Source organism: Octopus bimaculoides, chromosome 11, assembly GCF_001194135.2.
Source record: "Octopus bimaculoides isolate UCB-OBI-ISO-001 chromosome 11, ASM119413v2, whole genome shotgun sequence".
In the NCBI taxonomy this organism is placed as follows: domain Eukaryota; kingdom Metazoa; phylum Mollusca; class Cephalopoda; order Octopoda; family Octopodidae; genus Octopus; species Octopus bimaculoides.
The window spans coordinates 34,965,844-34,979,745 of record NC_068991.1 but is presented as its reverse complement, the minus strand read 5'-3'; the positions used below and the strand labels follow the sequence as shown (position 1 = coordinate 34,979,745).

Below are 13,902 nucleotides of genomic sequence, written 5' to 3'. Positions count from 1 at the left end.
CACACACACACACACACACACACACACACACACACACACACATATATATATGTACTATTAAACCTTTCTTTCAAGATATATGGGCTGTAACTGAGAAGTGCTCGGAATGAGTCTGAGACGAACAATAATGGAAGAGGTAAACTCAGAAACAAAGTTTAGGTCAATCAGCAAATTCCCAAACGGAAAACACATAGACGTAAAATTTTTTTAATATTTTTTTAAATACATATACATGAATACATATTAATACAGATCAATACAAATCTCTCTATATAAAAGCATAACATATAAATATATAAATTAAAAGAACATAAAAATTTGTGTGGTGTAAATATAGTGTGTGCAAACAAGAGAATACACTAACAGAAATAGAAATAGAGATTGAAAATAAAATGGGATTGAAAATATTGACCTCAATATTATTCAACCATGGTAGTGGTTGAATGATTATTAACGACAGGCCATCAATCTCATACCACCATGTAAATGAATTGTGATTGGCACAATATTGTTTATAATTCAATAAGTAGCTTTCTATTACTCACCTTTCCAACTCATTGAAAAGGTGAGATAGGCATATTCTGATGAGCTGTAAGGGCAATGAAACTAGTCAATTCAATTGGCATTTCAAGCTGTCAAAAAATATCTTTCTATACAATCCCTGCCATATTGGTTCACTTGTAGTTAATATTCAGTCTAGTTTTCTGTTTTGCTCTAGTCAAAGATCAATATGTCAATCTGGTCTTCAGAAGTGGAGGGTTTTTTTTCTACATTCAAATACACATCTAGTCACAGTAGCACATATTGATGCAGTTTTGTGTGTGTGTGTGAAATATATTCATATTCATATTCTATTTTTCAGAAAATAACTGAACCAAAAGATTGGTTCTATTGGCCACTTTATCGATTAGAACAAAAATTAGCTGATGAAAGTGAAGACGAGGCTGAAGAGAAACCAATTTTAGACATTTATACTGTAAGTTATGTCTCAGTTATTGAGTTTTTGTGGTTTATTTAGCTTTGGTTAGGATTTGATTAAACCTTTATTTACCACATCTATAGCCAATTGAATGATATAGTCATACTGACAATCAAATTCAACATAGATTCCAACTAAAAAATTGAAATTCATGAGAGTAGAATTCTATGTCTCTGAACTTAAAAAATATAAAGTAGTAATTGCCAAACATTTTGTCCAATCTCATTTGGCTCTATAAAACATCTTTAGCATGAAGTTTTTGTTAATGTTTTGAGACAAAAAAGAGATGCACACCTGCTAGTACATTATAAAAGATAACATGAGAAACTTCCAAAGAATAACAGTAAAATTAATTTCTCTTCAAGAATGTCTTTACTTATAACATCCTTCTTAAGTAAACCCAATGTCTATTGTGGTTGGGATTGTAGTAGTTACACCCAATCTGGTAACCATTGTTCTTTGATCAATCACACTTTTATGTATACATTATTGTATTCTCTTAGTCTAGTTTATAAAATGAATTAACCTAGCAAAGAGGCTATCAAAGTGATCTGTAAATATTGCACTTCAATTCTGCTTTGAGAAAAAGTTGGACATGCTAACAAGATTTCTCATTACATAAAAAAGTGTCAGAACAGCTGATTCTCCACATTTCTTCTTCTGTTGCATCAAGTCTACCCAGGGCTGGATTAAGACCCATAGAGGCCCTAAGCACTTATAAGATTTTGGTGCACCCTTATTTATATAATTTAAAGTATAAACAATAACAAGCAATAAAATAAATTTCTATTTCTCAAAATGAAACAAAACTAACAGTAAGATGGAAAGTAATGTTTCATTGTGTATATTTCCACTTTATTTATATTTGAAAAGTTTTCGCCTACTTTTTCTAATTGCAAAATCTTTGATCAAATCCTTAAAATTAATCTTACATAACATGTCTGCTTTTATACTTAGTAGAGATTAAGGCATCCCGAATATTATTTTAGCAAGTTTAAAGTGACATCTTTTATACCATAAACCATTTCCCATTTCTGTGGTGCCCCACTTCCCTTGATGCCCTAAGCATGTACTTATTTTGCTTAATGGCTAATCCAATGCTGAGCTTATCCTTAAGTTCAATCACCCTCAGGAGCCTTTGAGTTGTTGTGGTTTAGAATTAGGATTAGAGCTAGAATAAACTTAGCATGGGACATGTTTATTTCAGAGAGGAAGAGCAGTGTCTTCATCTTCCTTTTGCTGCCTGCCAAATAATTTGGTTAAAAAAATAGAGTAGAAGTGAAATTGGTCTGAAAAACAGAATATTGTGTTTATGGCAATATAAATATGTTTACAGAATGATGGGTCACTTCACATAAACACTAGGCTAATCTTTTGTGCAAATATACAAGCTATAAAACAGCTTGCTGAAATAAATTGGTCCCACTTCTTAGTCAGGGTCTGGAAATTGTTTCCCTTGAGTAACATTTAAAATAGCTCCTACTGTTACTTAACATTTGGTTGAAAAATTGAAATATATGAAAAACGGTTATTTGTCAATAAAACAAATTGCTTCAATATCATAATTTAATCATGTTTTCCATGCTGGCATGGGTTGGACAGTTTGACCAGAGCTGGCAAGCCAGAGAGCTGCACCAGGCTCCAGTCTGATTTGGCAGGTTTCTATGGCTGGATGCCCTTCCTAACACCAACCACTTTACAGGGTGTGTTGGGTGGTACTCTCACACAGTACAGGCACAAATGCTTTTTATGTGACACCAGCACAGGGCACTTGCAGGCCAAACTACCTCACCAGAGGGAGCAACCTCAACACTTCTGCTGTGGAGTATGTGTTTCTTGAGTACAGCAAGGTGCTCGGTATCTTGGTTCTTTGTCATCTCGTCTGAATGGTTCAATGTCCTGAGGTTGTCCTTCAGTCTTTGTCCCATGTCTTTCTGGGTCTTCCTCTTTCATGTGTTCCATCTTTCTCTGTAAATATGAAAATGTACAGAACTGAGTTATTTGTACTAGAGTGGAAAAAAAGTTTTGACTTGCCTAAATCTCAGTTGATCACATACTAATGAAATCAGAAATTTGAACCAGAATCAAAATAACCTTAGTATTACTTACAATAGCCTTCAATAGTTTATTGTTTCATTTCCAAATTATTTGTTTTTTGATGTTTGTGCAGCAGAAGATAGACATTGTAGAATAGATTTTTATTCTCAATCAGAGGAATGTTATTTAGTTTCAGTTTTGTTTGGAACCATTTATTTCCTTAGTGTCTCTAATTCCCCAGTGAAAAGGTATAGACACCTTTCTATAACCATACATTTCATCTTAATATATTTGAAAACCTGTGCTTTATATTAGAAACTATTATAGAAAATACTTTGAAATAGAAATGAACAATTATACTTTGATTTCCTGATGAAGCCTGAAGATAGATCCAACTATATGTTGTCAAGTGAAGTGGGTTACATAGAAGTGAGAGGAGATGCAACAACTGACACTATAGGAATGGTTTATATTACGATAGTGACAGATTGACAATAGGCAGCAGTGTATACTGGTGGAAATCAGTAGAAGATGGTGGCAATGACTTATAGCAACTAAATTTTGTTTGATTTATAATTAACAATATATTTTTGATTAATTCTTACTCTATATCTTTATTTTCTAAAATTTCAGCCTGAAGAAAAACTAGAAATGGTGATTGACTATCTAAGAAACACCTACTTTTATTGCTTATGGTGTGGTGCAACTTTTGATAGTAAGTTAAATTCTACAGTTGCAGTTGAAGTAATTTCTTGACTTGTGACAGAAAGCTTCTTTTATTCAAACAATTATTACTGTAATGTCTTCCATTTCATCATCATTGTCATTCTCTTCTTCCTCTTCATCATCATCATCATCATCATCACCACCACTACCATTCCTCACTCATTCAGTTAGTCACTTTTACTGATATCTACGTTTGGGAATTAAGCTAACTAAACCATCATTGTCATCATTATCAATACCACAATTAACACCACTACCATCATCATATCATTATTATTATTTAACATTTAAAGTGGTGAGCTGACAGAAACGTTAGCACACTGGGTGAAATGCTTAGCGGTATTTCGTGTCTTTACTTTCTGAGCTCAAATTCCGCCAAGGTCGACTTTGCCTTTTATCCTTTTGGGGACAATAAATTAAGTACCAGTTGCATACTGGAATCAATCTAAACGACTGGCCCCCTCCCACAAAATTTTCGGGCCTTGTGCCTAGAGTAGAAAAGATTATTATTTAACATTCATTTTCCATGCTGTTGTGGGTTCGGAGGTTTGGCCAGAGCTGGAGAGCTGCACAAGGTATCATAAAAAGATTTCAGACCAACCATATGTACCTCGCTAGCTCTGTTTCTATAATCAAAAACTCTCTGTTTGAATAGGCAAAAGTAATAAACTTTTGTACTGAGCTAGCCATGACTGCAGCTGCTACCACCCAATATTTAACCATTGTTATGTGAAGCTTCAGTGAAGTTTTTATGACTGAGATTACCAATTGCAACAGATATCAGGTGTTCATGTTTCTAACAATGTTGTGGTTAGATCAAATTTTACATACTGTTGCTAATTTTCATCCTCATAGCTGAAGAAATACTTCCACTCTTACTTTACAAAGTAAAGCATGGAAACAGCTTTTAAAATGCTGACAATGGCAGTATCAGAGCTGATATTAAGGAGTTTTTCATTCTGATATCATTTTTGAAAGTAGTATTTTATGTTTATGACATTTTTGGGACTCCCAAGAGTAGTATGGGAAAACAAGAATAAAACATGATACATGGGTTGTCACTAACCTCTACTTTGAACAATCTGTAAGGAAGTCAGTGGCTGTAGATGTGCCTATCAGCAAATAGGGCAGCCTCCTGAAGTATTACTCATTGATGGGGGTCTATTATACCTGGGAGTGGGCCTTTGCTGAAGAATCACTTTCTGTATTCCTAACAAATATTAGCACTATGCCAGGAAAAGTGCAGTATGAAGCAGCATATTGGATTATCCTTGAACTGAAGAGTCAATCTGAATGTTTGCAAATGAATGGGCTCTGTTACAGTTACTGAAGAACCAGGTGATGGTATTAAATTTGTTGACATAGACAACTACAGCCACCCAAACAATGTGGGCCACTGTGTTTTATCATGCACCAGCACTTGACTGTTTGTGTTTCTAAACTTCAAGCCTCTTATTCCATATATTGATTTGTTGAAATTTTCTGTGATTTTTTAAGGCATTCTAGACAGGTTGTCTTCTCCATTGCTCATCCCTCTGGAGATGATTGCCTATTAATTAATTTGAAATTTACTAGACCACTAGAAAAGTAGATATTCAGAGATCAGAGAGGACATGATGAAAATAAAATAGATGTATGTAAGTGGAAGCAAAGTGAAGTGACATAAGAAAAGAAAATGATAAATATTAAGTCTCATATAAGATCTTTAAAGACTAACCATTTTTTCTGTATATTTTATTACAGGTATAAAAGACATAGATGAAAATTGTCCTGGAAATTGCCGATCTGCTCATGAATCAATGTAAACATACATTTCTGTCTCAATAATCTTGCTGTTTTTTTTTTTTTTTACTGAACATCTCATTGTTTAATTTAGTATCAGAATAAACAGAATTTAAGACAAGTTGTTATTTTAAGACACATTTTGGTGGAGATAAACTGTTTCTAACTCTTTGAAAATTATGATATAATGTCAATGTCTTAAAGACATGACTATCACAGACTCATTTCCCTACTTTTTATACTGAACTTTAAGTAAGGAATCAATGAATACAATTAATTGATTTAGCTTCTGGAACTGATTTTCTTTTGAGAATTTTACAACAAATCTTTATTTACATACGAACATCACTTTCACTCCAAAAGAACAAAAATACTTGCTTTTTGGTATTAGAAATTTTATTTTGTTGTTTATGTTTAGGTGGAGTTTTAATGTGAACTAACTGTTTCATTGAAATTTATAACAATAATAATGTTGATGGCTTTGGTTTGCCCCAGAGAAATAGGACTGTCTTTATAGCTTTTATAGGCTGACTGAGAGTGAGGAGAATTTTGTGATTAATTTTCCTCTTAAACATTTGCAAGCTAATGGATTTAGAAAAGACATGTAGGGAGGGATTTCCAGAGTAAAGGAAAAGTTAGAGTGATGACAGATAAGTTGGGAGTGTCTCAATAGAGATGGAACAACACCAACCAGTCCAGAAGTGTTGAAGCCACTATAACAGGAGTTGATGTAGTGAGTTGAGGATTGTGAAAGATTCAGTTTCTACACTAGTGACATTGGTGTGGGATGAGTATGAAGTTCAAGAAGAGTTGTGAGTGTTGAAGTCATTGAGAATGATGACTTCAAGGAGAAGTTACTTTAGATAAATGTCCTTGATACAAGAAGAGATACGGTTAGTTGTTGGTGGTTGGAGGAGTTCAGAGAGCAGCAAATGAAGCAGATGTATTTGGAGAAGTCGGAAAAGGGGACTTTCTGTCAGAGCAACTGGAATTCCTGTTGCTGATATGTGCAGGCTAGAGAGAGCAGTGGAATCTACAAATGTTGAGATGCCACCTTTTAGAGTGAGGTTTCAATAACATGGACAATGGAGATGGACTAAGGTAATGATTGTAGGATTTGTGTCTTGGAGTGGAATTGGAAGTGTGGTTTTGAGTATTAGTTGGAAAGTAATGTACAGGGCTTGAACTGGATCAAATTCTATGGACATAGAAGGCGAATTGTCCAGTGGGTTTAGTTTTACTATTAAACATTTAGGGAAGTGTAGCAGGTGTTGGTGTGCTGTGAAGACATGATAACCCCTTGCCAGGATCCTAGTTCATATACTTGCATCATAGTAAATGCCACGGAAGGCAACAGAGTAAACTCTACTGAAGGTACCTATGAACCTCTAATAAATGTGGGATCACCATTTACACTATACACAACACAACTACATAAGACAAAATGATAACTTCACTCACTCATTCAAACTTTTGTTATTTTATTGTTTTGTAGTGACAAAGATACATATATTTAAAATCACAACAATAAAAAGAATAAAGACAATATTGCCTACTTCTAAAGATACAGGTTGTCTTTTGTGTCCTTTTAAAATAGATGCGTTTCCTAGAGACTGAAGAAAAAAAAATCATATACAATGTTTGAGCAACCATAGATAAAATGTAGAAAATGAACTAAAACAAAAGTGGTTTATTAAGCCTTTAGTTGCTCATTTGAATAATTAACTCTTTGAACATAAAGATACATCCAAAATGTAAAATCACAAATCAATTACACAATAAGAGTAAAAAAAAATCCAACAGGCAAATATACAAAAAGACAAAAGCAAACATCAGCACATCTACTCTTGTAATTGTCTTAACAGTGGAAGGTCTAATCTCTTTCACTATTATCATGGCTACCAATAACATCCCTTTCTTTTATTAGCAATACAGATTTCAATTTCAATAATACCACACAGCTAATATTATTAAGATGGTTTTTCATGATTGTGTGCTCTTGTTATCATATATTTAGATTTCTTTCTCTAAGGACTAGATGTTTGCTTTTAAAGAGCTTATTGTATTACAATGCTCAAGTGCACTATGACTTGTTGGAAGCTTTGTGACCTTATATATATTTGCCTATTGGATTCCTTTATAATCATGAAGATATATTTGCACATGTCATTAATTTCTAACTTCACATTTTGATAGTATAAACATCATCATTGTCATTGTTTAACACCCTCTTTCTATGTTGGTATGAGTTAGACAGTTTGACATGGAGTTGGCTAGCAGGGAACTGTCTAGACTCCGACTGTCTGTTGTGGCATGGTTTCTACTGCTGGATGCTCTTCCTAATGCCAACCATTTAACAGAGAGTGATGGATGTTTTCTACATGCTACTAGCATGGGTGCATTTACATAGCTCTGGAACAGGTGCATTAATGCAGCACCTGCATGGATGCTTTTTAAGTGGCACTAGCACCTGAAGGACAAGCCTGTATGTGTGGAAGACAGCGATTTTACTTAGCTTGACACATATTATCAAGTACAGCAAATCACATCTCCTGGTCCCTTGTCATTTCCTCAGTGGAGCTCAGTGTCTGAGGACTCTTTCTCACCACTTCATCCCACATCTTCCTGGGTCTACCCCTTCCACAGGTACCCTCCACAATTAGAGCTTGGCACTTCTCTATGCAGCTGTCCTCATCCATATGCATCACATGACTAAATCAGCACAGTTTTCTCTCTTGCACACAACATCATTTACACTCTGTCGTGCATGCACACTGACATTACCCATCAAGTGGAGCATGCTAGCTTCATTTCTTTCAAGCCTTTGCAGATCCTCTGTAGTCAAAGCCCATGTTTCACTGCCATGTAACATAGCTTTATGTACACAAGCATCATACAATCTGCCTTTCACTCAGAGAGAGGGGCCCTTAGTTACCAACAAAGTTAGAAGCTCTCTGAACTTTTCCCAGCCTGTCCTTATCCTAGCAACTACACTTTCAGAACTTCCTCCACCTCTGCTAATCTGGTCTCCTATGTAACAGAAGCTATCTACTATCTCTAATGACCCCAGCCCCTTGCACATTTGATGGCATTTGAAACAACATGTTTCAAATTTTTTTTACCTATATTAGCAATGAGTTATCATCAATTAGTTATTGAAATTCATATGACCAAGTGGGACAGCATAGAATGGTTTCAAAAATATTTTTTGTTGCCAATAACAGAAGTCTAGAAATTGTGAAGCAATATGAAGTTCAGTATTGCAAAAATACGGAGATGTTCAGTAAGAATTGCTGCAAAGAGACTACAATATCAGAAGGAACTTTTTAATATAGTAATTTGTCTTTAAATAAAATTATTTTCCTTATCTGTTTATGAGTTTTGACAGTTGATAAGCAGAAGTGAACCTGTCATTAATTGGACATGGCCCATGTTACTGTTATTGAATAGCAGTTCCATTTAAGAAGAGCTCTGCAATATTTAATTGCTAATTCAATGAAATTAAGAATTAAAAGTGTTGTTGTTGAGATTGATGATCTCTATTTGTCAAATGGAATCATCATATTAGATGAGTTGTTAGGAAGTAATGGGTTTTTGGAATGATTGAACCTGCAATAGGAAGAAGGTTTATTATTTGAGGTTCCCAAACTACAGGGAGGTCACATTACTGCCATTAACTGGAGAATATATTAGTGCAGTTTCTATTGTCACATATGGTAACCTAATCAAAATTTACAAACTGAAAGTGATATTCATTGAACTCAGTCTTTTGGTACTAGTGCCTAAGCAAAATGTCAAAGCAAGAAAAGGTAAAAATGAATGAGATTTCTCAGACTATGCTTTGTAGAGATTTGGGAGCATATATGTGGAGAACATGGAATGGCAAAGAACATATTCTTTTATCATATTAATTTTTATTTGTTACATTAACCATTCTGTGACTATTTTTCTAACAAAAAAAAAAGAAAAAAGGAGTCTCAGAATGGTTTTAATATTTAAAATAATCAAGAATTATGAGTGATTTAGTGAAATATCTAATGAACTCAATAAAAGACAAATTTCTGCATCTAATATTATTTTTCATGTAATAATGATATTTCTGCCCAAGACTTGAATTTAAATTTCAGTTTCAGCTAGGTTCATGTTGAAAATTTGTTATTCAAGGCAAAGGCAAAGGATACAGCTTGGCATCAGTGATGTTGCAACTCATATAGTATTAAGTGGAGATATACAGTACTTAAATTACTGTCATGATGATATGGATTGTTATCATGGTAAGATAACTTGTTGTCATTGGGTCATTACTATTGTGAATGTGAGCTAGTCTCCATTGTCACTGTGGTCTTTGGTGTAAGAGTATGAGGGTAGGCTGAAAAGTTCTTGGGTGGACTAAGATATTCTCATGGAATGTGACCAAATGAGGTTTATCTTTCAACATGCTTGGATCCCATTGGTGAAGATGCTTTAGTCCTGTTAATCAAAAAGTCCAATAACACTAGATATGATGTCATCATCACTGCAATACTGCTTCCCAGCCAAGTGTTTTTTTCATGGCAGGGAACAGATGATAGTCAGATAATCATAGCACTAGCCTGATAATTTAGCGAATGGGGTTTGAATCCTAGGTCTTGCTACATTAACAAAACATCAATAAGATCTGGTGTATTGCTGATGATCCTTTGATGTTGGCAGCGATGGACTCCACTGTTGATATTTCATTGAATTGCATGGTATTTAGTAAGTTACATTTGTGTCACAGTTGTGTATGTCTATGTATAGGTGAACTCATATGAGTAAATTACTAATGAAGCAGTAGGTTTAAGGAAGAAGGAAAGATGCCAGGCTTGAGAGGCAGTGAGAACAATAGAGAGAAAAAGTTAATTCAGAATTTAAAAAACCACAATAAATTCCAATCTGAATGGTAAAAAATGTAGTAATTTGGGGAAACTTTAATTCAATACGAAAATATATTACTCAATCATTTGGATATGATTGTTGAGGTGTTTGGACAAAGAATGTGAACTAAAATTGCTCTTTTGTTGAATCCTACTTTATTGCTTTTACTTTACTTTTTCACACAAAACAGATAGCTTTAAATTTGATTTACAGCACAGTGCAAGACAATCTCAATGCAATTTTTTTACATTTAGATTATAGTAGCTTAAAAGTTGTACTCCATGTGGACTTTTAAGCTAGCTCCCATGGAGGGCTAATTGGGCCTGCAGCCCAAAACTAAAGAGAGCAATAATAATAAAGCATTTATTGATACCTACCAGTATGGTGTTATCCAACTAATATGGTATTATTTTAAATTCAATTTAAATGAAAAAAGTTCACAAATTTTTGGAGTCCTTTTAAAATTTGAATTTTCAACTATTAGCATATAAAAAATCCTCATCCAGACCTAATCCCAATGCTGGATGTTCAAGAACCAAACAAAGGGCAGATTTTCGATCGTGGGATTATTCTGATTCCAAAAAGGTATAATATGTCTATGTAAAGCAAATATAGACTAAGATACAGAATTTTGCATTTATAATTACAAATGAATTAAATTCTCTTGCATAACGAAACTCTAGAGCTCTCTCCAAGTCTCTAAAATTTTTTTGCCTCATAAAAACTTTTACTGTTATGGTGTGAAACAAGACACACCAAAAAACATAGGCAAATGTAGATAGGAATGAAAAGTCTTTCACAAAATGCTTAAGAGAACACAAAATTTTAAACAATGTTTTAAAATATCAGTCTTTGAAGAAGAAGAATGGATTTGGTTTGATGGCCGAAAGTCTGATTTTTGAAACAAATGCTCCAGAAATACTTTATGTAGAAATAGTGACACCTGAGCAACACAAGTGAAAATTGGAAGGAATAGTTGAAATAGGCAAGATGGCAGATCTGGTTGGGATTTCATCTTTTGAGACATTGTTCTTGTTTATAAACTGATCAACATGGAGAATAATTTCACTGCTGTCAGCTTAACCAATTTGCTTGAGAAGATCCTTGCTACTTCAGCCTTCTAATTTCTCTCATTAGATTTTTCACTAATTTATTCTTTGGTTATCTATGCTAGAGAAGAGGTTGAAGAAGATATTACAGAAAAAAGAACAGAGAAGCATCAATGAAACTACAATAAGTTAGCTAAATATTAATGAGCCACTTTATTTCTTGTTGCTCTAGACCACTCAGCTGGAACCCTCGATGGAATCCCAGTAAATATTAATGAACAAGCTGGCCCAGTGCCATAAAAAATGACGGCTAATTGCAGTATTTTATATATAAATATGGATGGTAAATCAAATTAATACACTTGTCAATGTTATCTAGTGGTTGTCTTTTGAGATGTGACATGGATCATTGTTTGTTACTGAAAGAACGCTGGTTCACACATACAAACATTCACATACTTCCCTTGTACACTCACACGCATACACACATATACTCACACAGAGTTGAAACGCTGTTTGATTTTTCTTTTCAGCATTGAATGTTCACCATCCAACTTCCATTGCACACACACACACACACATCTTCCTTTTACATACACACACATATACTCACACAGGGTTGAAGCGCTCCCACTACCAAGTTTGCCATCACCCTTCCTTCCTTATTCATCTATCACCCCTTCCTTTCTCATTGCGACGGAGAAAAACACAAGAGTATTTATTATAGTAGAAGATTATTTTCCTTTGGTATGATAAGTTTAAAGGTTACCTCCCTTAGACAAAGTGGTAAAAAGGAGTTGGCTCCCTCGGCGGCTGCAACTCATTTTTTTTCTCTTCGTTTGAGGATCGCATTCTCGTTCTGTGATCTGTATTTTAAGTTAATAAAGTGGGTAATAAAAGACCTTGTGTAGGAATTAAGTCAATTGAGAGTAAGTTTGAGTTTCCATGTCGATTGAAACAACCTCGACGATAACCTGTATTTTCCATGCGTTTTACGTAGTATTTTGAATAATTGAAATCTAGTTATGTGACTTCCCGTTATATTTGTTCAGTAAAAAATAACTTTTGTTTGGTTTGGACATAAGATGAAATAAGAACAGTAATAAACAAGTGAAAAACCAATGTATAGTGCAAACAAAAAAAAAAATGATCTCCCCGAAATATTACAATATCTGTTTCAACTCATGGTTTCACATCAGGAATCTTGCAACACAAATTCATAAAAAGACTTCATTAGGCGCAGGAGTGGCTGGCTGTGTGGTAAGTAGCTTGCTTATGAACCACATGGTTCCGGGTTCAGTCCCACTGCTTAGCACCTTGGGCAAGTGTCTTCTACTATAGCCTCGGGCCGACCAAAGCCTTGTGAGAGGATTTGGTAGACGGAAACCGAAAGAAGCCCGTCGTATATATGTATATATGTGTGTGTTTGTGTTTGTCCCCCGAACATCGCTTGACAACCGATGGTGGTGTGTTTACGTCCCCGTAACTTAGCGGTTCGGCAATAATGACAATAGAATAAGTACTAGGCTTCCAAAGAATATGTTCTGGGATCGATTTGCTCGACTAAATGTGTGCTCCAGCATGGCCACAGTCAAATGACAAACAAGTAAAAGAATAAAAGACCATACCTCAAAGTATAAACATAAATTGGTTAGTCTATTACAATTAAATTTAATGTTAATAATATATCCCTCGGTAACGTATAGGGGATGTAGCTCAGTGGTAGAGCGTTCGCTTTGCATGCGAAAGGCCCCGGGTTCGATACCCGGCATCTCCAAATCTGTAATACAGATGTTTTTTTTTATATATGTTTATAAAATCTTATTTGATTGAGAAATTAGTCCCCAAATTCTTTGGGTATGCTGGCGTATTGAGCTGTTTCGACTCTCAACAGTCACTTAGTGTTACAATGTCTGGCAGAATAAATTGAGGCGACATTGCGTGTGCAAACTCATGAAAGTTAATTACAAGCTATCGGTCACCTCTCGATCTTTATTTAATACGGCAGACAAAGTGAAAATAACTGCACTAATTTAAAAAAAGGGAAAGGGCACTTGTGAATGTGAGTATGAGTGCTCATATTTCACTTTAATCTAAGTTATTTCTTATTTTCTGCCTTGAAAACGATTAGTTTAATAATTATGAAATAGAAAATCTTTGGTTTTAAGTACATATAAAACATTTAGCGACCTTGGGGACTAATCGAGGACATTGATCTTCAATCGATGCTTTTTTTTTTTCGGTAATTTTTTTTCTTACTTTCTTCCTCTTTTTTTCTTGAGTTTTTGATTTGTATTTTAATGTGGTTTTGTAATATGAATGTATCATATACATTACTTGTTATATACGTAATTATCATCTCTGATGATAATAAAATATATCGGCGACCTTTCGTTTTGAGTAGATAGAATGTAAATATCCGAATATTAGTAC

At 34.4% G+C, this 13,902-nt stretch overlaps 1 protein-coding gene and 1 non-coding gene across 3 annotated transcripts in view; both read left to right on the top strand.

Moving 5' to 3' along the window:
• LOC106876079 (G patch domain-containing protein 11) overlaps positions 1-8,897 on the top strand; it is a 73,928-nt gene extending 65,031 nt beyond the window's left edge. For both annotated transcript variants that reach the window (XM_052971697.1, XM_014924487.2), the window contains exons 4-6: positions 863-976; positions 3,650-3,731; positions 5,486-8,897. In XM_052971697.1, the coding sequence (XP_052827657.1) occupies positions 863-976; positions 3,650-3,731; positions 5,486-5,547 (258 nt within the window). In that variant the 3' untranslated portion in view covers positions 5,548-8,897. The remainder of the gene's footprint in view (positions 1-862; positions 977-3,649; positions 3,732-5,485) is intronic.
• Positions 8,898-13,174: 4,277 nt separating this feature from the next.
• Positions 13,175-13,246, top strand: Trnaa-ugc (transfer RNA alanine (anticodon UGC)). The gene has a single exon. It is a non-coding gene; the product is annotated as a tRNA-Ala (tRNA).
• The last annotated feature ends 656 nt before the right edge of the window (positions 13,247-13,902 follow it).